The sequence below is a fragment of the Mus musculus genome, chromosome 13, assembly GCF_000001635.26.
Source record: "Mus musculus strain C57BL/6J chromosome 13, GRCm38.p6 C57BL/6J".
In the NCBI taxonomy this organism is placed as follows: Eukaryota; Metazoa; Chordata; class Mammalia; order Rodentia; family Muridae; genus Mus; species Mus musculus.
The window spans coordinates 76732548-76759975 of NC_000079.6; the positions used below are offsets into that span (position 1 = coordinate 76732548).

At 36.6% G+C, this 27428-nt stretch overlaps 1 protein-coding gene across 14 annotated transcripts in view; it reads left to right on the plus strand.

Moving 5' to 3' along the window:
* Mctp1 (multiple C2 domains, transmembrane 1) overlaps positions 1 to 27428 on the plus strand; it is a 650923-nt gene that overhangs the window by 350186 nt on the left and 273309 nt on the right. For 7 of the 14 annotated variants that reach the window (XM_006517462.4, XM_006517466.4, XM_006517463.4 and 4 more), the window contains 3 exons: positions 8747 to 8806; positions 24439 to 24609; positions 27143 to 27273. In XM_006517462.4, coding sequence (XP_006517525.3) covers positions 8747 to 8806; positions 24439 to 24609; positions 27143 to 27273 — 362 coding nt within the window. The remainder of the gene's footprint in view (positions 1 to 8746; positions 8807 to 24438; positions 24610 to 27142; positions 27274 to 27428) is intronic. The other 7 variants (XM_006517464.4, XM_006517467.4, XM_017315643.2 and 4 more) reach the window with 1 other exon arrangement.

A 27428-nucleotide genomic window follows, 5' to 3' on the forward strand; every position in this document is an offset into this window, starting at 1 on the left:
CAATTTCATCATCTTCCCTTTTGGGGGGGAATTAAGAAAATATGTATAAAAGTACTGTTTTATGTTTGCTATGGTGTCTTCATCTGCTTTATGAAGTACTTCTTATGTACAGTTAGCTACTTTCCAGTTCTTAGACTGCTGACAACAAAGAGATAATTCACCAAAAGACCAGGACTCAAAAGGCACATACTGGAGAAAGTTGCTGAATATTTTCTGGAATTCACTGTGGTCTCATTAAGCAAAATAAAGCTTCAAAGACTTTTAAAGAAATGTTGTATTGTTTGCCTTTGGAACTGTGCTTCAGAACTAATAATATATTAAAAGAATGTTGATTTTAAAATATGTGTAAGACTTTCCTCATCCTGTGTTTCTATGATGATATATTTGTGTAAAACCCTGCTAACCCACAGTTAGCAGAATTACCTCTTTCAAATGAGTTTAACTAGGACTAGATATTATATAGTATTTGGAATTAATTAGTATGAATAATCTATTTTATTGAAATATGAAAGAGAGAATAGAAGTGTTGCTTTGACTGTGTATATTGACAGCCACCTGAGATCTCAGCACTTAAGAGGGTGAAGGAAGTCCAGCTTGGGCTCAAGAAGAAGACCTATTCTAACATATATTCAGGAAGATAAGTTGGTAGGTAGATAGGTAGATTGATAGATAGATAGATGATAGATAGAGTCTAAGACATTTAACTTCTTTAAAATAATCTTAATAATACAGTACAAATAAATCCACATAATTTCCTTGAACCTATAAAAATTTAACTGAATAATACATATATTATTTCCTTTATTTTATATTTAAACTTCTTAGTACTTTATACTTAATTATTAATTTAAACTTTGGAGGTTTGCCACTATAGATGCAAAATGCCTGTGTCTACTTCACAACTCTCTTAAGTACTTGACAGGTTATATTTTGTACAGTGTTAATATTAGACTAAGGGATTTTTAAATTTGGTACATTTTTTATAGAAATTCAAAGTGCCAACTGAGTTAGAATTAGTTCACTCATCTTGTTTTTTTTTTCCTATGAGAATATAATGAATACTTGGTAATTCATTCAAATTTTTACTATTCCCTAAAACACTTTTCGTATTCACGAGATAGTGTTATTTTTTTTAAAAAGTCCATTGAAAACTTTACATTTCTAATTATTACTTATTTCACTGGTATTCAACCCCTCCCCCCCCGACCCCCTGCCAATTGATACTGTCACTGAGTCCTTTCCTCCAGGCAGCTGCTTCTTAGAACTGAGGGGTAAGTATGCAGGGTAGGTGAGTTTAGGATATGTTGCTGCCTTACTGAAATATACTCTCCTTCTTACTCTTCCCCTCAAAATCTTTGTCTTATAAGGAGACTCCTTTTGATTTTAGAAAAAACATGCTTAAGCTATACTAAAATACAAGTATTGATGTTTTTAGTAGTTAGGTTTTTTCATACTATGTAACTATGCTCACCATTGTATTTTCCTATACATAAAAATTTTTTTTCCTTCTCTGGATTCTCAGTTTATGTGAATGAAATCTCCTCTTATCCTCAGGCAGGTCTTTAATATGAAGCTTTTCTTTGAGCACCAAAAAAAAAAAATCTGAGAGTCAAACCTTCCCAGTAAAGATTTGCACATAGCCAGATGTTGCTATTTCCAGTTATCTGTGGCTCAGAGCTTTTCTGTCTTGTCTTGGTTTCTTTCAGAAGAAATCTAAATATAGATGCAGACAGGAAAGTACTAAGATGATCATCCTTTTGTCACACAAACATTTCCCTTATGTATGAGGTGAAATAGCTCATAGAATTTCCCATCATCTAAATATCTGTTGGTCATTTCAGTATGTTCATTTTATGTGGTGAGCTTTTAATTCATGTTTGGCTAACACAGGTCTGCAAGTAATAAATTCTGTCATGGAAATATTTGTGCTACTCATATGTTGTGGGACAGTATTTACTACTGAAGAATAGAACCATATTCCTGAGGACATGGGGCCTCATAAATATTATTCAAAACAAGTTTCTCTATCATTGTGAGTACAGCTGATATCACATTATATCGAGGATGGAAAATGTACCTACATGGACCTGTGCAGAGCAAGATATAAAACATGGGCTAGATTTTTATTGCATGCCAATCAGTAAAGAGTAAATCTCACAATATCTCCTTTTCTGGGTGTAGTAACATCCACCAATAGACTCATTATGTCTACCAACTCCACTTTCCATCATTCACAGTTTAAATTATCTCTCACACTTGTCTGGAATAGAAGTGTTATTTTAAGAAGAAAAAAATTAATGTCTTCCTAAACTCAGGCAAGTAGGTAATTATCCAGGCCAAAGAGCTACATTTATGTGACAAAATACATCTTGGCAGAGAAATTGTAATGCTTTGAGTTGCTTCAATACTTTATTCTTTAGAAGAAGCCTATCATTGATAATTTATTTAAGGTTAAATTATTAATCAAGAAAATTCCATGAGCTCAGAAGATATATATATACGTGTGTGCGTGCATGCGTGTGTGTGTACAGTCAAACAAAAGAAATGAAAGTGAAATAGTAAAATAATTGTCTCTCTCAAGTGGCTTGAAGTTTATTCAGTACTGCATGTGCCCATGTTTTAACCCAGAAGAGAGAGGTTATAGTTTATCTGTGGTTAGGATGAATAATAATAAGCAAGGTACTCCTAAGCATTCTTGTAGATGAGGTAGAATCATGGCTTCAAGTCAGCCTGTAGCACACAGCAAGACCTTATCTTATGTAAAAAGCATACATGTTTTCAATAAATTACTTCAATTGTCCAAATAAATATTATGGCCAAGGCCTCATGTCTAGCTGAAGTGCTATTGACAGTTGATGACTTCTGAGTGAGATTCATTTTTTTGTGTGTGTATGTGGCTTCTGATAGGTTGCTCACACCTCAGTGAATGGTCACACCCTTTCACATATGGCCAATAGTAATTGGAGTTTGTGAGATATTAAGTAAAAAACCAACCAACTGAATATAAACAGGACAATTAGTTGGGAGGGACATTTGATGGCTTCTGGGAACAACTGGATATAAGTGGTGGAGGTTGGCAATGATCAAAATACATTGCTACATGTATGAAATTTTTAAGAAATAAAACAAAACATTATCTAAAAGAAAAGAAAATTATAGTGTAATCATATAAAGATATACTTGTCAAAATCTTTAAAATTTTTAATTATTTTCTTTAAGATTAGGTCCTTTGGATAATGTAATGTATTGTGGTGGTATCTCACTACTAGATCTTCTGTTATTTTACAGCCTACATCTCTTTTAGCAATATATCTTCTTATAAAGGTTTTACTATAATCACTTAGCATGATTTTAATGAAATATGAAACACTTTATCCATTGGTTGAATGGAGCAATTTTAATAAGACTTCTGGCAAAGATATCATTAATTGAAACTAGGGAACACTGAGCTCTGTAAGACTGCAGGGCATAGTTAAACTGGTACCTTGCATGACATATTAAAAGTGACTTGTAAATGCTTTAAGTAAGGGGACAGAAATAGATTAACACATTTTAAGTATCACACACAGTCAGACATAATGAAAAAAATATTAGTTAACTATTATCAGGTTCTTTCTACTAAGACCTCATATGCTGATAAACAGGTGATTTTAAAGAAGAGAACAAGGGTTGTAAAAATGAGAACTATTGGTAGGAGATTCTCAGTTTTAGCGTACCACTGATAGTCTTGTGCTTATGTCTGGACATAATGTTTTTATGGAAGCAAACATTTATTTAAAATTCCTTACTTTTGCAAAATTTTTATTTCCATCCCTTTTTAGAAATACTATAAAATAATATTCAGAATTTATTGTTTTGAGGTTCTAAAATGAAACAGTAAACAAATGGTGAACAGCAATAAGGAGTTCTACTATACAGCATGTATTTGGATCTTGGTTTTTTTAGATTTACTGTTTATTTACTTTATAAATATATATTAGCATTATATTTGATTATTCCTCAAAGTACATAGTTAGATCTTATATTGAAATAATTTCTTTGATGTTTTTACACTATTTCATCATAGACATAAAATTAGATTGTATGTACATTAATTCATAATGATTGAGATTTGCAATAACCATGACATTACATTTATTTGAGTGCTTTCATGGCTCTTTCTGGAGCAAATATGGATGATCTGGTATAAAGTCAGGGGATAGCATGTAATCCTGAGCACAAGAGGGAACTCACCAAGCTTGCATCCCAAGTCTAAGATGTTTATTGCATGACTGCCAATTGACCTTTGCTTCCTGGATATGTCAACAGAATACCAACCAGTTTCCCCATGATCCTCTCTGAGCTGATTTAAAAGGGGAAACTAATATATCCAACTAATGGAGTAGAACGTTGCCACATAGATGTGTATTGAATCATAATGGAAGATGATAGGTTGGTAGGTAGGTATATGGATGGATGGATGGTAGATACAAAGATGATAGATAGAGAGATAGTTTTATTCGTTTTAAGTACTTTAAATACTCAAATGAAAATAAATAATTCATATTTTATAGGGGCTTTATTTTCAAAAGCCTAGTTGACATGGTATTTCAAAGGCTTAGTCAATGTTCTAATTTTATTTTATTTTATTTATTTATTTTTGCTAAGATGGAACCATCCCATGATCCTGACTTTCATAAACAAAGATTTTCTGATCAGGAAACATTGTACAACTGATTTGCATATGAAATAATTTTCCAATCACTTAAATTACCAAAATAGCGCCTATGATAAGAAATTGTGCTCGTACATATTAAAACAGGTTCATGTAATCTAGATGGCTGACTTGATTCTAACCCTTGAATTTTAGGGTTACAGGTTAAAATTTCTCTTTTGTGATTATTTTGATTTTTGAAGGGTTCCCACATTATAATAAAATAAATTATGTCTTTTTTAAAGATTTATTTATTTTATGTATGAGTACACTATAGCTGTCTTCAGACACAGCAGTAGAGGGCATCAGATTCCCTTATGGCTGTGAGCCACCATCTAGGAGGTTGCTGGAAATTGAACTTAGGACCTCTAAAAAAGCAGTCAGTGCTCTTAACCTCTGAGCCATTTCTCCAACCCCATGAATTTTAAAATCTGTATACTAATCTAATTTTAAAATATCACTTTAGATAAAAGGTTGACTGTTAATCCTTATTCTGATAACAAAATCTTAAAAGATTTTTGTGATTTCTTTTATGTACAGTCTGAAAATTAGCATCATAGTTATTTTTTAAGGAAAACATGCACTTTACTCCTATTTTTATTAAAAACTGTATTTTTCATTTTAAAAATATGATTAAGTTTTAGACTTGAAGTTTTATTTTTCATCTTTGAAGAGAAATTTACTTATAGTTCAAATATACTTTGGCAAAAATAGACGTAACTATTTGTATTATTTACCAATGATTCTTGGTAAGATGATAAATTGGAAATCTCAATAGAAACCATTCATTATTCAGGATAATTCTGATGATTGTCTTTTAATGTTTGTTCAATTTTCTTTCTCTTTTTGCATTGGATATTTTCTTATTTACATTTTAAATGTTATCCCCTTTCCAGGTTCAAACCCCAAAACTCCCTACCCTATCCTCCCTGCCCTAGCTTCTATGAGGGTGTTTCCCCACCCACCCACTCCCGCCTCCCTGCCCTCCCATTCCCCTACACTGGGTCCTCGAACACCTTCCGGCCCAAGGGCCTCATCTCCCACTGATGTCCAACAAGGCCATCCTCTGACACATGTGGCCAGTGTCATGGGTCCCTCCATATGTAATCTTTGCTTGGTGGTCCAGTCCTTGGGAACTCTGGGGTGGGGGGGAGATCTGGCCAGTTGACACTGTTGCTCCCTCCATAGAACTGTAAACCCCCTCAGCTCCTTCAGTCCTTTCCCCAACTCCCCCATTAGGGACACCTGAACTCCGTCAAATAGTTGACTGCAAGCATCTACCTCTGTATTTGTCAGACTCTGGCAGAGTCTCTCAGGAGACTGCCGTATCAAGCTGCTGCTGCTGCTGCTGCTGCTGCTGCTGCTGCTGCTGCTTCTTCTTCTTCTTCTTCTTCTTCTTCTTCTTCTTCTTCTTCTTCTTCTTCTTCTTCTTCTTCTTCTTCTTTCTTCTTCAAAGTTTTTTTATATATATTTTCTTTATTTACATTTCAAATGCTATCCCGAAAGTCCCCTATACCCTCCCCCTTCCCTGCTTCCCAACCTACCCACTCCTGCTTCCTGGCCCTGGCATTCCCTGTAATGGGGCATATAATCTTCACAGGACCCTGATATAGCTATCTCTTGTGAGGCTATGCCAGTGCCTGGAAGATTCAGAAGTGGATGCTCTCATATCAGGCTTCTGACAGCAAGCACTTCCTGGTATCTGCAATAGTGCCTAGGTTTGGTGGCTGTGTATGGGATGGATCCCCAGGAGGGCAGTCTCTGGATGGTCTTTCCTTCAGGCTCTGCTCTACACTTTGTCTCCATATTTTCTCCCATGAGTATTTTATTCACCCTTCTAAGAAGCTATGAAGCACCCACACTTTGGTCTTCCTTCTTCTTGAACTTCATGTGGTCTGTGAATTGTACCTTGGGTATTCGAAGTTTGCAGACTAATATTTAGTTTTCTTTAAATGTAGATTTATTATTTAGCAATTTCCTACTGCTGCTTTCTCTTGCTTTGTGATCTCTCGTCTTGCTGGACACTGAAGTGGTACTTACTGTGTGCAGAATGATTTGACCCAAGGTTTCTCCAGAATTCACAGTGGGTTTGTGCTCTCCAAAGTAAAATCAGTACATTTGTTTAGAACTCATCACCACCACAGTATTTCATTGTTATTGCTTGTGTTATTGTTATTGTTGTCGTGCTTATTATTCTGATTGTTGTTGTTACTTTTTATTGTTGCATTTACTGTTTTTATTGTTATTGTTTTTATTTTTTACTGTTATTAGTGTTGATGATTATTTTTGTTACTATTAATGTTGTTGCTGCTATTATTTTTGTTATTGTTTTTGTTTGTATTGTTGTTGCCATTATTATTAACTACTCCTGGGTTGGTCTATTATAAATTTCATATTAATTCACAGCAATAAATGGCACTAGAAGCCACATGGAAATTAAACTGTTTCACTTGAAATAAAGGCCTAAATTTACATGAGAATGTGGGTTATAAAATGAACTATAAGTTGTAACTGATGAGTGATAGAACTAATTAGACATGGCATAAAAAGTACAGGCCGGGGAATAGGCTGTACTTCTCAAGCCTAAGTCTTCAGCATTAAAACACCCTAACCATAAATGCATAAATATCACTTTTTCTTTGTATATTGAGCCAACACCAATTAACTGAGGAAGACTAGAAAGACTAGAAAGTTCAATCTTAGCACCACTTCAGTCGGTCACATGACACTACCTAAACCTTTATATGCGTTCATGCTACTTTGAAGTATTTGCTTTATGCTGGATTTAGAGGTAAATCTTTCATCTCCATTTAGTTAACACATTATGCCTTAAGATTGAAACTTACTTGGATATATAATTTTTTATATTACCTCAACTTATATATGAAACCACTTATACCACTAAGGTCCCATACTTAATTGTTCAAATATGATATTGCAATGTGATATTTAAAATGGTGTTTCACATTCTACTAAGCTGTTCATTGTCTTAAATATTTATAAATCAGAGTGAAGAGAAATAAAAATTAAAAAGTAAACATTTAACTTCTCTAAAATCAAGAAGATTCTTTAAGTTAAATAGTAAGATAATGAGCAAAAGAGATAGTTCAATGGATTAAAGCACTTTCCTATAGGCCTTATGACCAGATATCAATTCCCAGATCTTGTAAGATGACAGGAAAATTACTGACTCCTGACACAACACACACACACACACACACACACACACACACACACACACACACACACACACACACACACACACAGGCATACACACATTAAATGAATAAATAAATAAATAAATAAGAATTGATATGTAACATAAGATTTATCATAATCTTTTTAAAAATATGTAACTAGGGCTGGGGATGTAGCTCAGAGCTCAAATTAATGAAATCATATGCATTGCATTTATTGTATCATACTAGGAATCTTAAGACATTTTTGAACAGAATTTAACATGTTTTATTAGTAAGATGTCTGCTTCTGGTTTTTATATTTGTTTGTGTTTGTTTTTGTTTTTGTTTTTCGAGACAGGGTTTCTCTGTGTAGTCCTGGCTGTCCTGGAACTCACTTTGTAGACCAGGTTGGGCTCAAACTCAGAAATCCGCCTGCCTCTGCCTCCTGAGTGCTGGGATTAAAGGCGTGTGCCACTACACCGGGCTTGCTTCTGTATTTTAAAGCAATCTCATAGACTATGATTAGCACAATTGTTTTACTAAAAGAAACAATGTTATCTACCTAATTTTAAATCTTTCAATGTTTTTAACTACTTATTTTTTCTGTTATGAACATCAGTCTGAGATATTAATGAGCATTAAGAACAAAGAGGTAAAGCACGGAAGCACCATCCCACTTTGTTGTCACTGATGTAGGGCATGAAGAAGACAGAGTCATCTATTCAAAGAAGAATCTATAGTTTCCAAATACATATGTCTGCATATATGATTTTTGCCTTTCAGTTTATATTGATTTGCTTTGTTTTGATTTTGATAATAATTACGTATTCTTGAAAACATCGCAAAATTTAGCTAAATATTTGTTTGTTTTTAGGAACTCTCAGAAAATGAAGTGTTTGGATTTCACTTCTCTGTGCAGTCTTTCTTTTGGAGGGTAATGTTGAAATACTTTAATATTAATATTCATGTATTTTTGTTCTGTGTAGTTATTTGGAAAGTTGAATGTGAACTCAGAATGCTGGCTCTTAAGTCTGCATCCCAGATAGATGTTTTCACTTTCTTTCTTTACTGACTTAATTTGAGGCCATCTCAACAAATCTTTTACGTCTTCACTGAATCTTATACTTTTGAAAGCATGCCTTTGAAGCTGTTCTTTGCAGGGACACGTTTCTTCAGGTTTTGAGCACTGAAGTTATAGATCCCCTTCCAAGGACTGATAGTTTGCTACAGGAAGTGTAGAGAGGTTCTTCGTTTCACTCTGGAAGATGAGCTTCTCTTCTGCTCCATTTTTGCTCATAAAATGTTTACTCTTATTAAAGTGACCATAAGCAGCATATCTAGAAGCCATACAGGAAACAGTCATTGCTATTTATTTTGTTACAGAGATCACAAACAACATGTCTAGCATATTATCTACAGCAAATACCCATTTGCATTTCTTTGAAAAATATGAGGTTTTCTAACTTTAACTCTGCTTTTGATTGAAATAAAAAGAATATAAAATTTCCATGGGATTTGCTTTAAATATCATCAGAATTTAATCTTTTGTGACTTCATCATGAGCTCTGTCATCCACTTGTGTCTCTTCTGTAACTGCATTATGCACATTTAGTTACTAGTTTATTGTTAATACCCTCTAATACCATCCCTTTAAGGCTGTCCCTGAGCATCAACATGGAGCTTCCAGAAGCTCTTCTCCCATGCCCAAGAGCATCTTTGAATCATTCAACCAGGGCCATGTCTCATCTCAATGAGATTTTTAAAATCTCCTTATACTGTTATTTCCAAAACCTCTGGGTTTCATTTCTATCTTATGTTCTCCATCTTTAACTCTGAACTTATTAGCTCTGCCTTTTCTGCTGCTATTTAAGTGGATCATTTCTTTTTTTAAAAAAAAAAATCACAAAACAAGATTCCATTCTCAGCCTTGATATTAAGTCTCCATGATGCTTGTAACTAAGCCCCAGACACTGTTTAGCTTACACAGCAGATTATGTCACCTCACTGATCTGGGGCAAGGATCCAAATCAGTGAGTAAGTAGGGCTGTAATTCTTTGCGGGGCTGTGTTCTTCTAGCTTTCTGTAGATTTTTGATGATGATACCACCACTCTAGGGTTCATGTAATATTCTCTCTCTGTGTTTATCTCTGTGTTTAAATTTTCTTACATCAAAAAACCCAAAAGAGTTAACCCATGATTTTTGTAGCAGTAGACATTGCAGTGGAATTGTTACATTCTTAAATCTTTGTTATTTTCTTTTCTTGGTCTGAAAGCATTTGTATTAAAAAAGTATATATTCCCCTCACAATTTTAAGATTTGTGGCCATGTCTCTTCAGCAGATATTGAGTTCCATATTAACTTAGGCAATGACCAGTGAGCCACTCTAAGCCACATCTACTAATCCCTGCCTGCTCCAATAAACATATCTTTTGCTGCCTTTTATTGTTGTTGGCTCGTATGAATGACTATAGTATGCTGCTCCTTCCTGTTGTCTTTACTGAAGCTGCCTTGACTAAAGTTACTCTGTACATTTACCAAAATAATCATTGTTCCTTAGCTTATGTATGGTCCAGGAATGTAAAGGCTGGCTTCTTTTTTTGTTGTTGTTTTGTTTTGTTTTGTTTTGTTTTTTCGAGACAGGGTTTCTCTGTATAGCCCTGGCTGTCCTGGAACTCACTTTGTAGCCCAGGCTGGCCTCGAACTCAGAAATCCTCCTTCCTCTGCCTCCCGAGTGCTGGGATTAAAGGTGTGTGCCACCATGCCCCGCTAAAGGCTGGCTTCTTTTGAATCCTTAAATGGAAGATGATTTTGCTTATATGAGCGCAGTCTTTGGGACACTCACCCTGTGTTGAGTTTATTTTCTATGCTGCAGACTCAGAAAAATAATTTAAAATCAAGATGCATTGCTAGGACCAAGTCTGTAATTGCTGTTATTCTATGTTCCATCCAAGGGGATCTTTCAACATCTTCTGCTTTGTTATTCCCAAATTAGTTTTCCACTTACTAGTGCTTTCTATTTGCTTCTGTTCTTTCTTCTCTTAATATTTCTCAAAAATATTGCTCTATTTCTTGGAGTATCTGAATTTAGAACAACAAACATGTAGGCTTAAATGATAGCTTTTTAGTTACTAGGATGCAGTGATGATGTCTCATCTGGGCACATCACACTGGGTGGGTGACAGATTAATTGAAGAAAAGGCAAACTCTTTTAAGGAATGTTTATTCTACCAATGAGGAAATGGGGTCCGGAGCAATGATGTCATTTCCCTGAAGAACACTGGAGCTGTGACCAGGACCAATATTTTTTCTCTTTCTGAATGCATAGATATAAATGTTTTGAAGAATATGTATCATCAGGGTTTCCATTTGAGTTGCTGACCAAGAAAATGCTCTGCAAACCAGTCACTCATTAGTGAAGAGTTGCTTGTTTGATATCCCATTGATAATCAGAAATCAAGCCTAGTTTGGATGAGAAATATCTCACATATTCACATCAGAAGTCATTCTGAAAACTGGCCCCGTATCTCCCTTCCTGCCCATGAAGTATTGGTATTTTCAGGAACATTTTAGGGATACATATGAAGGAATGTTTTCCCTAGAAATGTTTATGCAAAAAGACTCTCAATATTCATATAAAACATTTACATGGAGTGTTAAGTATGAACATGCTTTTATAAAACTCATTCACTTATAAGGTAACTTCAAAGTTAATAAAAGACATTCTTCTTCAGGATCTAGCCAGATAAATACAGTCATCCTTAACAAAACAATCCCCACCCCTCCCCCCCCCAAAAATCCTTCTTTTTACAACATATGGAGACCATTACAGAAAACCACAACCAATCAAAATGCTGAGTTGTAGAACCTAGTCCAAAATGATTCCTCTGGAACAAAATTTCAATGCATAAGGTTCAGGGTTCTTTGCAGAAGAAGGGAGAGAAAGATCGCAAGAGCTAGAGGCTTGGAGAGTTTTCTTTCTGTGCAATTGTATCTCTTAGAAATGTCAGAAATTGCCAGGTGTGGTGGCGCACACTTTTAATCCCAGCACCCGGGAGGCAGAGGCAGGCGGATTTCTGAGTTCGAGGCCAGCCTGGTCTACAAAGTGAGTTCCAGGACAGCCAGGGCCATACAGAGAAACCCTGTCTCGAAAAAACAAAACAAAACAAACAAACAAACAAACAAAACAAAAAAAGAAATGTCAGAAACCTAATGAACATGGCTGCCTAAACATGACCTAAGCAAGGATGGACTCAATAGGCAACCTAATGTTGAGGCTTTTGAGGCCAAATCTAGACAAAGAACTACAGGCAATGAAGAAATGCAGAGAGATGGAGAAATAGTCTTCCTCAGTGAATAGTCACCAAATAGTTATCCAACACCAGATGGTCAGCCTTGAAAACCAGTAACATTATAGAGACTGAGAAGGTTGTATTTATTTACTTAGGAATATTTATATGCACGTATATGCATGCAGACACACAACAACAACTGAAAAAAAAAGAGGCCATAAGTTTGGGAGGCTGTGGAGGGAGGGAGAAATGGTCTAGTTGTAATCACAAAAAAATTACTAATAAATTAATAAAATAGAGGCTGAAGTGAAGTCTCTTTTGTAGAGAATATATGTTTGGTTCCCAGCATACAAATCCCATAGTTCAAAGCCACTAGTAACAGCACTTCTGAGAGACCTAACTCTTCTCTTCTTCATAAGGACTGTATTCACATGCTGTCTTAGTCAGGGTTTCTATTTCTGAACAAACATCATGTCCAAGAAGCAAGTTGGGGAGGAAAGGGTTTATTCAGCTTAAACTTCCACATTACTGTTCATCACCAAAGGAAATCAGGATTGGGACTCAAGCAGGTCAGGAAGCAGGAGCTGATGCAGAGGTCATGAAGGGATGCTACTTACTGGCTTGCTTCCCCTGGCTTATTCATCTTGCTCTCTTATAGAACCCAAGACTACCAGCCCAGGGATGACACCACCCACGAGGGGCCCTCCCCTTTGATCACTAACTGAGAAAATGCCCCACAGCTGGATGTACTTCATGGAAGCATTTCCCCAACTGAAGCTCCTTTCTCTGTGATAACTCCAGCCTGTGTCAAGTTGACATACAAAACCAGCCAATACATGTGCGTGTGTGCACGCACACACACACACACACACACACACACAAACTTTCAAAAGAGATTATTAAAATAAAGAAAAAAGAATGTATATGTGTTTTGTGAAGAAAGAAACTTATCATTTGTGTTATAAGGATCAATATATATGTTCGGTAGGTAACAAGTTTGTTACATTGAGTAGATCTGATTCCCAGGGGATCTTAACTGCAATATCAGTCTACCTATGTCTTACCTTTCTTGAAAGAAAATAATGAAAATAAAAGGCAAAAGTGGCACAGAGGAATTATAATTACCCAAAAGCACAGTATTTAGAATTCATTGGGACACTGGATCTTAAGACAGAGCATTACACACCCAATATAGCAATTACCATTTTTCTCCTGAAAATAATAAAGATTATGGGAAGTCAAATCAGGTTATTCTCATTAAGTCAGAATTTCATTATTAACAATAGTTTCAAATGAAGGTACAGGTCTATTATAGAACATTTCTTTCAAATATCTATCGTGCTTCTGTTTCTTCTCAGCCCTCTCCTCTGAGCAGACATCTAGATTCTGATAGGGGAGTTGACTGAAGAAACCAGTTCATTGGAAGCACTGGCGTAAATTAATGATAATTTTAATGGAAAGAACAGGAATATATTAAGACAAACATAAAAATGGAAGACAGACATATAACAGGCAAAGACAACCATGCATGAAAAGCAGAACAGATCAGAGTAACATCAGTGTATGCCTGTGGTCAGGACAGAGTGACATTAGGGCATACCTTATGGTCAGGGTAGAGTGACATCAAGGCAGGCTTTATGATCAGTGCAGAGTGACATCAGGGTGTGCCTTCTGGTCAGGTCAAGCAATAGTGTAGTCAGGTGAAAGACTGCAGCAAAGGGGAAGAGATGTTAACTATTTAAGAGAAGAATGTGGCCATGTGCTCCTGTACATCATGAAAACCTCAAGTATATATTATATGCCCCCTCAGAAAGTGTCACAGATCATTTCTATTTTACAAAGGAAAATAAGACTCTTGAAATATTTATAAATTTTAATTTAAAGCTTTAAAAGAAAAGTCTAGTAGGTCAAATCAATGACTATTACTTTTCTTTCCTATTATCATTGGTAAATTTGCATAGGTGTTTTAATTTTGAAATATGGTTAAAATATATATGACTATTTTCTGTTGAGATGTATCTTGAACACCACAATAAAGTTTTGAGATCTATTTGACCACAAATTTATAGTGGATAGTTAGAATACCTTAAATATAGTTAACTTCCCGGTACCATATATTGTATCCAGAAGCAATGAGAAAAAATTGAAGGATGAGTTTAAGAAGTTCCTCTGAGGTTTACAGTAGCTGTGAATCATCTTCAACAAAAGGTTTTGGAGCTTTATTATTGGGAAGACTCTTTGTGCCAGGCTACACAAAGCACTGGGGGCCTTTCAGGGACGATGACTACAGAACCAATCTGTTTGTTGGACCTGAACTGCAATTCACTGAAATAAACTCTACAGGAAAAGGTAAAGGTAGAGCATGGCCCTGCATCAGGGATTGAGGGCAGGGGTTGCCCCACTGCCTAGTTTTTGCAACATGAAACAGTCATCCTAGGCTGGCATTGTCTTTTCTTTGTTGTGGCCTGTGGATCATTTGATTAAATAAAAGCGTGTGGTGCCTCTGTGCTGAAAATACAGAGAAGAGCTGACTCTTCCCAAGGCTCATCTGAGCACACAAGGCATGTCTTGCAGGGTCTGGCTCTCATTTGGGAGGATTAGGATTTACACAGGAAATACAATCAAGGTAACAGCAGCCAGGGGTCATTTGTACACACCAGAGAGCAGGATGGACTGTTTGCTCAGTCATATGCCACCTCTATACAGATTGGTTTTGATTCTTATCTTTCAATCTGGATATACGCGAGGATGATATATCATGCTACTATTTGGTGTTTTAGGTAATGTAATTTGTAACTCTTATTAAATAGAATGAGAATATAGATATGTATGCAATTTTTATGGTAGAGCATACCTTACTGGTAGGCTTTAGAGGACAATGCAAATAAAAATATTAATCTGCTTTACTGAATAATGTGCCAGATAACGTATTTCCTTTAAGCTTCTAATAGGCCTTTCTCAACAACCAGATTATATTGCATCTATATGAATCCCAAAGCTAATTGAAAACCTGTAAGAATAAATCTTTTTGTGTCATAAGCTTTTTAGGCTCCATCTTTAGAGAGAGAAGGAAGGAGGGAGAGGGAGAGAGGGAGGAATGAAGGGTGGCAGGTAAGCAATTTCAAATTAAAATCTCAGAGTTGGCAATCTCTACATTTGGTATATTGGCCTCTTTGTTATTCTGTTATTTTACGTTCAAAGGGTTGCATGTCATGAAAAATAGGGCATGAGATTCCAGTATCTATAGGTGTTCACTAAGCTTTCAATGTGATCTAACCCAGGTTTCAGATTGTCCTAATTCAATTCTACCTGAGGTGAAATACCTAGGTACTCCTATCCTCACTCACCATCGCTCAGAAACCCTTTCAAGCAATTGTTGGAACCTTAGATGCATCACTACTGCCCCCACCCTGGTAATTGCCCTCCAGAGTCCCTCTGTCAGCCCTCTCTTGACCTGCTTTCCATTTTTGGCCCATGGTGCCATGAGTGAAGTGATCTCTGTGGCTCTTTTGTTTCCTTTGGTTGCCTTCATGAATGTCAGCACAAAAATAAGTGGAGCAAACCTCTACAAATTTAGATATATATATTTTTAAATTTTTATTAGTTTACGACAGATATGAAAGCACAATTGATTATTGTTGTACATGGAACATTTTTTTTTCTTGAGCCTATCTGTTTTCAAATTAGAAAAACAATTTTTATGGCATCAGATTTGGGGTGGGAGAAATCCTTTCTGACATATCTATTAACAAAACACTAAAATCACTAAGTGGGGTCCATCACTCTGTAGTTTTTGCCAGTCAGTATCACCGTACTGAAAGCAAGTCACAGCTAGACACTCTACATTGGATTGGTGCTCATCATCACTGCACTACAAGAAAGTGAGAATTGCAGAGAATTAAGAACATATGCTTTGAAAATTAATTTTACATGCTGTTCAAAACAAGACTTTTAGACCTCTGGACATTTATTCCCATCCTGACGAGTAGCAGCCCACTCTCCCAGTTCTGGACTTCTGCAGATAGAACTTAAGAGACCTTATTATCAAAATGAACATGTGAGTTCCACAAATCATTCCACTGGCTTGCTCTCATCTTATCTTAAACGAAGTCTGTATTCTGAGGCTGAGTCCTTGTACTGAAAACCATTTTCTATCTGAACATTTTAGCCATTTCGAAGAGAATTATATTCTTGATATTCTAAAAAAATATTAAAAGTAAACTAACATTATCTTTAAAGTGCCAACTAACTCATCTTAAATTATTACTAAAGCTACATATTATTAACAAATTCCTTCACACTTTAAAATTCAGTGTTTTCTGACATGTTGATAGTCTAAAATTGGATGGGTATATCTGATGAGAATGGTCCTAATATACTACTAGGTAGGAAAAGCAAACAAAGCACATATGATAAAGACTCACTTCTTTATCAACCCCCACCCCCAAACTGAATCATATCCACTCAGGATCAAACAGGTGAGTTTTAAAAATTTTACTGCTAAAATTTGCAATCTAATGCTTTAAAAGCTGAAGGATTATTTCCTTCACCAATTGTCATAGATGTTGGCTTTTAAGCTGTGTTACATCATCTTCTTATTTTTTTCTTCCTGTTTTCTTTCTCTGCCAAATAAAATTCTTATTTAGCAAGTACTTATCTGCAAACAACACTTTAAATAGACAACTCCTCAGTGTAATTTGGCGAGGGCAACCATAGATCTGTTCATCACTCTGTTCCGTTAGTTTCTCAGTAAGTAGTTTCATTTAAATGATTATTAGTAAATGTGTTTTGTTTAGACACATGCTATGAGGAAAATATTAACAAAGAGACATTAAAAATAAAGTTTTCATAATTATTCAATAGGCACTTAATTCTCTTAATGTTTAAATCTTCAGAATAAGGTGTTTTCTTGAGAAGTATACTTAAAAGCACCACTAAAACCTCTAAAAATTATAGGTAGTATAGGTAGTATCTATGTTAGAGAGCAGATAATAGTTAAGATTATGTAAATTAATAATAGGTGTTAGAACACAGGTAAGGGCCAGTGTACATGTGAATGATGTCATGTTTAAAATACAGTCTCTCACTGGAGAGATGGCTGAGTGGTTAAGAGCAGTGACTGCTCTTCCAGAGGTCCTGAGTTCAATTCCCAGAAACCACATGGTGGTTCACAACCATCTGTAATGGAATCAGATTGTACTCCAGAGCTCTACTAATAAAATACGGTCTCTCATATACGGTCACCTACTGCTCTGATTAAACTAGTGCTGAGCCGAGCTCTCAGAGATCTAATGCCACTGTCCTATGAAAAGACCAAGTACTTTGAATTTCTGATATGTTTCCAGGTAACACAGATGCCCCTGCTCCATGGACCACACATTTATACATGTGCTTTATAGAGGCAGCACATTTCTGAAACAGAGAAGTGACCAGAGGTACCATGGGACAGTTATGTTAGGTGTTAGTAAAGAGCAAGTGGCCACAGGTACCAGGAGACATGAATGTTAGTATTAGGTTTCAGGATGCTTTAACTGTGGAATTCTGCTCATCACTATTCATTTAAGGTGTTCCCTGGAACCCTGGATTTTAAGAAAGGTCAGAATGAATGACTACTCCAGGAAAGTGAGGCTGCTTTGGTTTATGGAACATATTTTGTACATGTTCCTCCTATATGCACACTGGAGAGTAGTATTCTTCATCTACACAGTAACTTAGATAACTGTTTTGAATACCAAATACAAGAAAAATAAATCCAAGAAAGGGGCAAAATGCCAAAAATCACACAGAAATTTCTAGAACGATGTGATTATAGCCTTCTTAGTGTATGGCAGTTAGGTGGGGAAGCCATTTCAGTTACTTCCCGTGAACTTGAATCAAGTCCAGAAATCAAGCTGGTGTAGTCTTTAGAGTAAACCTACACATGTTCACACTTTATTTTTTTATAGATTATTTATAATAATGAATACAGCATAAATGCTATAAAGCTAGCTGTCATACTGCATTGTTTAAGAGTAATGACAAGAAAAGTTCTGCATATGTTCAGTATAAAAGTGTTTTTTTGAATATTTTCAGTCAGTCATTAATTACATGTATAGAAGGAAACTCCACAGCTGTGAAGGACCAATTGTGCCCAGTGACATTCTTTTGCTAGTATTGACTAACCCGACATGTTCCTCATTTACTCTGTACTGTTATTAACTTTCTACACGTCATAGCCAAAATTAAGTATGTATCTGTTTAATGACTATACTGTTTACTCAAGCTATGAACTTACTCCATTAGATCTCTAGTGAATTATAGAGTTTCTTATATGAAATGTGCCATTTTCAACAACAGTTATTAAAGATAAAACCATCTCTTAAAAATCTCTGATCAGTTTATGTTCAGGGCCTTCTTATTCTTGTTAGCCCATTACAGAGCACGGCCCTCCCTCCATTCCCACAATTGTTAACTGTTTCTTGCAAAGTTTGTTCTTCCTCCTCTTCCATTCCCTGTGTTAGCTTCTAAGAAAACATTTCCTCATAATGATGGCATTTGGCAGTTCCTCTATGGAAACCATGCATTTCCTTCCTCATTTATTTGTGTTCTGTGAAAAAAAAAAGGTGGGGGGAAGAAATAGGATGGAGAATAATAGGTTTCAGGTGTCCTACTATGCAGAAACAGTCTCAACATTGTTCGTGACAACATGCAGCCAAGATTGTACCTCATGTCACTTTGGCTGTGAGTTTGATTTCATCTGCTTTGGAGAGTTTGTGGAGGAACAAGTATATCAGTGCAATGTCTGTCATGAATATGCACTTTGGAGAGTATGTGGAGGAACACGTACTTAAGTACAACATCTATCATGGATATGCATGCACCCATATGATAATGTACATGATCTGATTTTCTGAATTTACCATGTAGGAAACCCTCTACTAGAAATTTACCTCTGTAACAACAACCCACTTAACTGGAGAGTACTTTTTTGTGTTCTTATACTTATTTATTTTTAATTGGATATGTTCTTTATTTACATTTCAAATGTTATCCCTTTTCCTAGTTTCCCCTTCAAAATTTCCCTATCCTCTTCCCCTTCCCCGACTCCCCAACCCACCCACTCCTGCTTCCTGGCCCTGGCATTTCCCCTATACTGGGGCATAGAACATTCACAGGACCAAGAGCCTCTCCTCAGATTGATGACCGGCTAGGCCATCCTTGGCTACATATGCAGCTAGAGCCACGAGTCCTGCCTTGTGTTTTCTTTGATTGGTGGTTTAGACCCAGGCAGCTCTGGGTGTAATGGTTAGTTCATATTGTTGTTCCTCCTATAGGGCTACAAACCCCTTCAACTCCTTGGGTACTTTCTCTAGCTCCATAATTGGGCGCCCTGTGCTTCATCTAACGGATGACTGTGAACAACCACTTCTGTATTTGCCAGGCACTGGCAGAGCCTCTCAGGAGACAGCTCTTGTTGGCATCTGCAATAGTGTCGGGGTTTGGTGGTTGTTTATGGGATGGATCCCCAGGTGGGGCAGTTTCTGGATGGTCATTCTTTCAGTATCTGCTTTGAACTTTGTCTCTGTAACTCCTTCCATGGGTATTTTGTTCCCCCTTCTGAGAAGGTTCAAAGTATCCACACTTTGGTCTTCCTTCTTGAGTTTCGTATGTTTTGCAAATTTTATCTTGGGTCTTCTGAACGTCTGGGCTAATATCCACTTATCAGTGAGTACTTATCATGTGCGTTCTTTTGTGATTGGGTTACCTCACTTAGGGTGATATCCTCCAGATCCATCCATTTGTCTAAGAATTTCATGAATTCATTGTTTTTAATAGCTGAGTAGTACTCCATTGTGTAAATGTACCACATGTTCTGTACCTATTCCTCTGTTGAGAGACACCTGGGTTCTTTCCAGCTTCTGGCTAATTTAAATGAGGCTGCTATAAACATAGTTGATCATGTGTCCTTATTATAAGTTGGAGCATCTTCTGGGATTATGCCCAGGAGTAGTATTGGTGGATCTTCCGGTAGAACTATGTCTAATTTTCTGAGGAACCACTAAACTGATGTCCAGAGTGGTGGTAGCAGCTTGAAAATCCACTCTTTCTCAACATCCTCGCCAACATCTGTTGTCACCTGAGTTTTTGATCTCAGACATTCTGACTGGTGTTAGGTGGAATCTCAAGGTTGTTTGATTTGCATATCCCAGATGATTAAGGATGGTGAACATTTTTTTTCAGGTGCTTCTCAGCCATTCAGTATTCCTCGGTTGAGAATTCTTTGTTTAGCTCTGTACCCCATTTTTAAATAGGGTTATTTGGTTTTCTGGATTTTTCTATAATTTTGTTGAAGATATTCACTGGCCCTTTAAGTTGGATAGCTTCCTTCTTGTCTATACCTATTGTCCTTAGGTTTGGTCTTCTCATTGTGTCCTAGATTTCCTGGATGTTTTGGGTTAGGTGCTTTTTGCATTTTTTTTGATTGTTGTGTCAATGTTTTCTATGGTACCTTCTGCACCTGAGATTCTCTATTCTATCTCTTGTATTCTGTTTCTTATGCTTGCCTCTATGGCTCCTGACTTCTTTCCTAGGTTGTCTATTTCCAGAGTTGTCTCCTTTTGTAATTTCTTTATTGTTTCTACTTCCATTTTTAGATCCTGGGTGGTTTTGTTCAATTCTTTTACCTGTTTGGATGTGTTCTTCTGTACTTTTTTAAGGGGGTTATTTATGTCCTTTTTATAGTCCTCCATCATCATCACGAGAAGTGACTTTAGATCCATATCTTGCTTTTCTAGTGTGATGGTTTATCCAGGACTTGCTATGGTGGGAGAGTTGGGTTCTGATAAAGCCAAGTAACCTTGGCTTCTATTGCTTCTGTTCTTATGCTTGCCTCCCACCATCTGATTATCTCAAGTGCTCTCTGCCCTCAGTATATGATTGGAGTCTGTACTTCCTGTAATCCCAGTTGAGTCAGAACTTTTCAGAGTCCAGCCTTCTTTGTGATCCTGTGATTCTGGGATCCTGTGATCCTGAGATTCTGGGTGTGTCAGAGTTCTTGGCAGACAAGCTTCCTCTGAGACCCTGAGATCCTGGTGTAACCAAGCTTTTGGGTTCCTGGGATCCTGAAATCCTAAGATCCTGGGTATGTTAGAGTGCCTGGAAATGGCACCTCCTCTGGGGTGTGTGGGGCTATCCATGGAGTTTAAAACCAGCGCCAAACAGAAGGAACCTGAGCCACTTTGGGTAGGGTTCCTGTGTCTGTGCTCCAGCTGGCTCCAGGTGCCACAGGCCCTCTGGTCCCCTGTGCCTGTGTAAGAAAGAGTCTCTAGAGTAGATGGGCAGAGATTAGGATGGGACAAACAGCCAGACACACGAGTGGTGTTGGATCTGAATGTAATGTTCCAGTTGAGCATCAGACTTCTATAATACAGAATAAATTGCAGAACAAGGCACATTGAATTTTTCCAGGTGCAAAAGGAGTGACTTCAAAAGGAACCAGATAAATGTTTACATTAGAGATTAGCACTTTCTGCCAGGCAAGAGTTTTACACTTAGAGTTAATTGCCTCAGAGTAGTTAACTCTTGACACGCCTCAAGAATAATGTAGTGTCACTGACCCCAAAATTCTCTAGGCCTCGTTAATTCTTATCTATATCTGAAGACTGTCTATTTTCAGTATAGTATACTAATTTGCTCTTGGCATGGAATGTAGTCTGTAATAAGAATTTCTATCTCAGTGAGAATTTTAGTCTCTATCTGTAAACAGCTGAGTAAAATGGCAAGTGCTTAATTGTTTACTGAATGGGTTAAGCTCCTTGCTGCTAGCTGGAATCTAAGAACACTGGGAAAAGGCTTTAGCTATGTTAGAATACAATCTTAAAAGGCATTTACTATAAGGTAAAGCTATATAGAGTGCACGTGGATCCATACACTAGATTAATGTGGTGGAAATTAGAATATAATGGGTTAGGGAAAGAGATGCCATAACTCTGGGAGGAAAATTTCCCTGGACTCTTATCCTCATGAAACAGCTTTCAGGCTTTTCGCCTGACAAACCGATCTAAACTGGAGAGTTGGCTTTCACCAGAATATCCAGGAGGAGAGTCCTAGAAATTTATTTCTCATGAGCAACTTTTTGGCATTTTTGCCTCACAAGCTGACTCCACCAGAGTGCCCTGACATCCAGGCACCTCCAATTCTGTTGGATGCAATGCTGTGTTCCATTCACCAGTGATCCTAAGATCCTGGGCATGCTAGGGAGCCTGGGGGTTGGGGGGTGGGTGGAGAGTCCTCTGGGGACTCTAGGACTCTCTGTCGAGTTCAGGCCCAAGGTGGCCTGGTGCTTTCGCCTACAGGAAGGAACCATGTTCTTATCTTTAAGCATGTAAGACCATGTCTATCCTAAACACTTATTTTGGGAAAACATCATTAAAAACAAAAAATCCAGGATTCCAATCCTACATTCACCATTTAGTAGCTTAATACTCTGTGCCTTGATTATGTATCAATAAATAGGAGCTGAGTCCTGGCATTTTTGCACACTTTGAGATGAAGCCAAATGCTACAGATGACATAAGCACACTTTTAAAATGTGAAGCTCTGTGTGATTTGGCAGCTATTTACGCATATTCTATAGCAACAACATTACCTTCATACTATAATACTTGTCCTCATTTGCCAATCATGCTTCTCAGCAAAGCTTTCATAGCCAAAGTTTAGAACGGACTCTACATGCTGCTGTTGCATAATCTCAGCATCAACTCTTCAATCACAGCCTAGTGAGAGGGTAGTTCTATGGTAGAGTGCTTGCCTACATGCAACAAGTCCCAGGTTCACTCCTCAACACTACTATAGCTAAACAATTGACAGAACCATACTGCTCTAAAGCAAAGAAATGGAAGTCCTCAGCCATTGTTTGGTCCAATAAATTCTAAACAATTGTTCTAAGAAATGTTTTGTTCAAACAAAATCCAGTGTAGAAACCCAGTGTGTGGAACAGATAGAGGCAGAAAAGGCAGAGTTCTGTGGAACTTGATATCTTTTCTTGTCCTTCTGCAGTTGTGTAAGCAAAGCTCTTGAGGTTGACTGGTGGGATGTGGATTGATGATAATAAAGGCAGAGATAACATCATGCCCAAAACTTGCTGTTAAACAAGTATACCATGTTGTTTACGAAGATTTCCATTGAAATAGTGCCAGCACTAGAACTGTTGTCTTTTGAAGAGCTCAAGTTTGTATTTTCCTGATGAATGCACCTCGAAATACAAGACATTTTATGATCATGTGTAAAAAATGGTATTGCTGTGGTATAGAAAAGCTCTATGGGTCAAAATGGGAAGAGAAGGGACAAGGCAGTCTGTTCGTTCATCAAGTTGATGTAGAAGGAATTCAATGTCAAATAAAACTAACTATAACTTACCTGTGGAGAGCTGAATTTCTTCATGAAACAGCTGTAAGTGGGACAAACACAATTAACAACAGAAGCAATAATTCTGTGTCATCTCTTGCTGACTCCAATAAAACATGTTACTGTTACTACTCTTTCTCCAGATTGCTTTAAGTGCTATTCAAAATTTTAAATCATGTAGATATTTTAATAGAATTGATAATTTAAATTTTTTTTAAATTTGTTGACTGGCCTGAATATTGTGATTTAGAATTGAGCATATTAGAAACTATTAACAAGAGTGTGTTCCTAGAGCAGAATGAAGGAAACATTCAGATGCATACCAATATAAATCATATTTTAACTTAAAAGTAATTGTAAATATTTGTCATGCAAGTTTAAAAGAAAAGCAAGGTTTCTGGTGAGCTAAATTTTGTGTTCTGTTGTCCCTTAAGTGGTCTCCAGAAAGTCATTTATCCCCTAAGATCATAAGACAGTTTTAATTTTTTTCTAAGGCTTACTTTCAACTAACCTTTTAGCTTAAAGTCATAAGAGGAAACCATTTCTAACATAGAAAACTAACCCCTAAAAGCTAAACCATTAAGAATTTAATAGGGCAGCGTAGCTGTTGTCTCATTTCGTTTGTCTCCCTTTGACAAAGGCATATCTCTATCTTTAAAGGAGATGAGAGGTTGCAGTGTTTGGGCACCCCTCAACTTAACAGGAGCTGATAATTCCTAATCTCTTAATAATTTTATAATTAATACATAATACTCCATAAATTATGTTTTCTTTTAACTATCATAGTTAACTCACTTCTATTTGGAAAACTATAACAGGAAAACGAACCAGACCAACTCAGAGATTACAGTTTAAAACATGGTAAGCTAACTTATTTCTCCTTTGCCAAAGTTTCAGACCCAAAGTTTACGCCTGTCCGACCAGCACAGGAAATCACACCTTTGGAGAGGAATAGTCAGCATCACCTTGATTGAGGGTCGAGATCTCAAAGCAATGGATTCCAATGGGTTGAGTGATCCATATGTGAAGTTCCGGCTTGGCCATCAGAAGTACAAGAGCAAGGTAAGTCTCCATCCATCTGTGCTCCTGTCTCTGTTGGGAAGGTTCTGACTAGCCAGACTTTAGGAGATGTGAATGTTGAATGCCTTTTGAAATGAGAACTTTGGAACATGCCTGAAAGCAAAGCTGGCTGATGGTCTGGGTGCCAGGTGGCCTGGAGTGAACCACCCTGCTCTTCTCCCTCAGTGTCTTCTTCTAGTACACAGGATCCTACTCTCAGCACAGTTGTGACATTTAAGAGAAAACAAAACAAAACAAAAAATAAAAAGCATAAAAAACAGAAAAAGCATAACATATCTATGCAAAAACAATAAGAAAAACAGAAAGAGCAAAACATCTGTGCACAGAAAACACCAAGGGTGTCGACATAGACCAGCTCTGATACATGCATGATTTTGCATATGTGAAAGTCTCTCAAATTATTATGAATCATTTTATCCAATCTGACTTTGACCAATAGAGACCAAAGGAGTTTTTAAAAATTGTTTTGCACTTTATTTACTCATTTCATAACTTTTAAATTTTGTATTATAGTTATATAAAATATATTACAATTACAATTCACTTCTCTTCTTTCTCCCCACCCACTCCTGCTAAGCATTTATTTTTCCCAAACTGACCACCACCTACCATATGTTCATGATTGCAAATGTCCATATCATATCTAGGACATTTAAATGTTTTTAGGAAACAAAGAGCCAAATGCTTCTGTTGCTATGAGGCATGAACAATAGCAATGCAGAAATAGAGCTAAAATTATCCCTACCTAAGTAAGTTATTGAAGAGATTAAATAAATGTATAATAGGCATAGAAAGGGCTTAGATGACTGCTGTTATCCTAAGTGCCCTGTAAGTGTTAAAAACAGAAGGAGGAAGATCAGTGGCTGTAGTAATATTTGTAAAGTAACAATTTTTCTTAGTAGTAATATATTAAGTAATAGTAGAACGTTATAAAGCTATATAAACGTTTTATTTATAACGTTTATAAAGCTAATGAGAATGACAAAGACTTACTGTCCAGGACTACATCTTGTTATGTGTAATTTTGACAGCTTTGGCCTTTACAGACGGGTTGGGATGAGTGCTCCATCATCCTGAAATAATAAAGATCACATTCTTTTTTTGTAAAAAAAAGAAAATTCTTGCCTTTAGTGGACTCATCTGCATAGATTTGGGGGGGTGTCAACACCCTGTCTTATTTCCTTCTAGCACAGAAAGTCTTCATCAGTACTTAATTCAGAGTATACAAAACCGACTCATTAACGGACAGTGGTGTTTGGTAGCCTTACGGAAGCCCACACGGAAATTTTAGATATAACTTTTAACTGGAAGAAAAGTATATGGAAAAGAGAATCCTAATATCAAACACTAAAAAGTTAATCTGTTTAGGAACAGATTTAAAAAACTGTTCCATGTTTCAAAATGCCGAAGGAGTTCATCTAAGCTGCAAAGGACATTTGAATTATCACAGCACCCATCTATGTCTGTCACCAGGAGCTTAAGAACGAATTTTAAAACACCTAGTATTTCCAAACATAGGTATCTATGGCCACTTCTGTTTTCTCTTGACACAATTTGCATGTTATACTATGCTTAGTTTTATAATTCTCCTCTTTAGATATGAAATATGAACCCCACTATGGGCACATGTCTCTATTTGATCTTCCTGTCCATGATATATTGTAGATTAAATTCAGATTATGAACTTTAAACTTGTGATTCATTTGCATTCCCTTGCATATACATACATCATTGCTTTCAAACTTTTCACATATAAATATCTGTCAGCCATATACTAAAGAGAGGAAAGGCCACTATATTTGACCTTTTAAAAAAGGAATGACAAAGAAACAAAATGAGTTCAGCCTAACCAAATGCTAAATGGAATATTTAGCACATTAATGTAGGTAAATTAGTTTACTAGTTTACTAGATATCTTCTCTGAATTCTTGAAATCACAAAATTTCAGTCTTAAGGTCCTGTTGTTTATGCAACATGAAGAGCACACATATGTGCCATTTCCCTGTATGTGGAGTGGAATAGCACAGCAACATTAAATACTAAAGACAAAGTGTGCTGAGCTGCCCCAAATCTACTTACTTCCACTCCCACACAGCCCACTGTCTGCTTTTCATGCACTTTAGTCATCCAGGGGCATGAGGAGTAAGGAGAAACAGGAACTCTGGGTATTTCCGTTTTCTTTTATTACAAGATAACTAACTATGTGTTCTTCCTTCAGACAGAAACTGTGACTGAATAACTGTCAGTATCCAAATGAGTTATTTCAAGGACAGGCTACCTTGCCTTTGAATTTCATTTTTTTGTGTATGTTGTGTAAGACAATCAAGGACTTACTTTTGATTTTACTGGACACATCTATAACAACAAAGCAACAAAGATGGTTTACTGACTGAAATACATGTACACACCCGAAGTTTTGGTTGAATGAACTACCGCCCTTAAGACTTTCTACCTTGTCTCAAATTGATTCTTAAATACTGCTATTAATAATACAATATTTTTTTTTGCTTTCCAGATTATGCCCAAAACTTTGAACCCTCAGTGGAGGGAGCAATTTGATTTCCATCTCTATGAAGAAAGAGGTGGGATCATGGACATCACTGCCTGGGACAAAGATGCTGGGAAAAGAGATGACTTTATTGGAAGGTTTGTGCAAACTGCTGTTTCATTTACCTTAGACATGGCAAGGTTTTGTAGAAAGAATGTTTTCTTTAAATTTGGTTGTTGCCAGTGATGTTTACAGTTTCGAAGGAAGGAACCTTCTTTTTTTTTTTCTAGAATTTTTTTTATGTTTGCTAGGG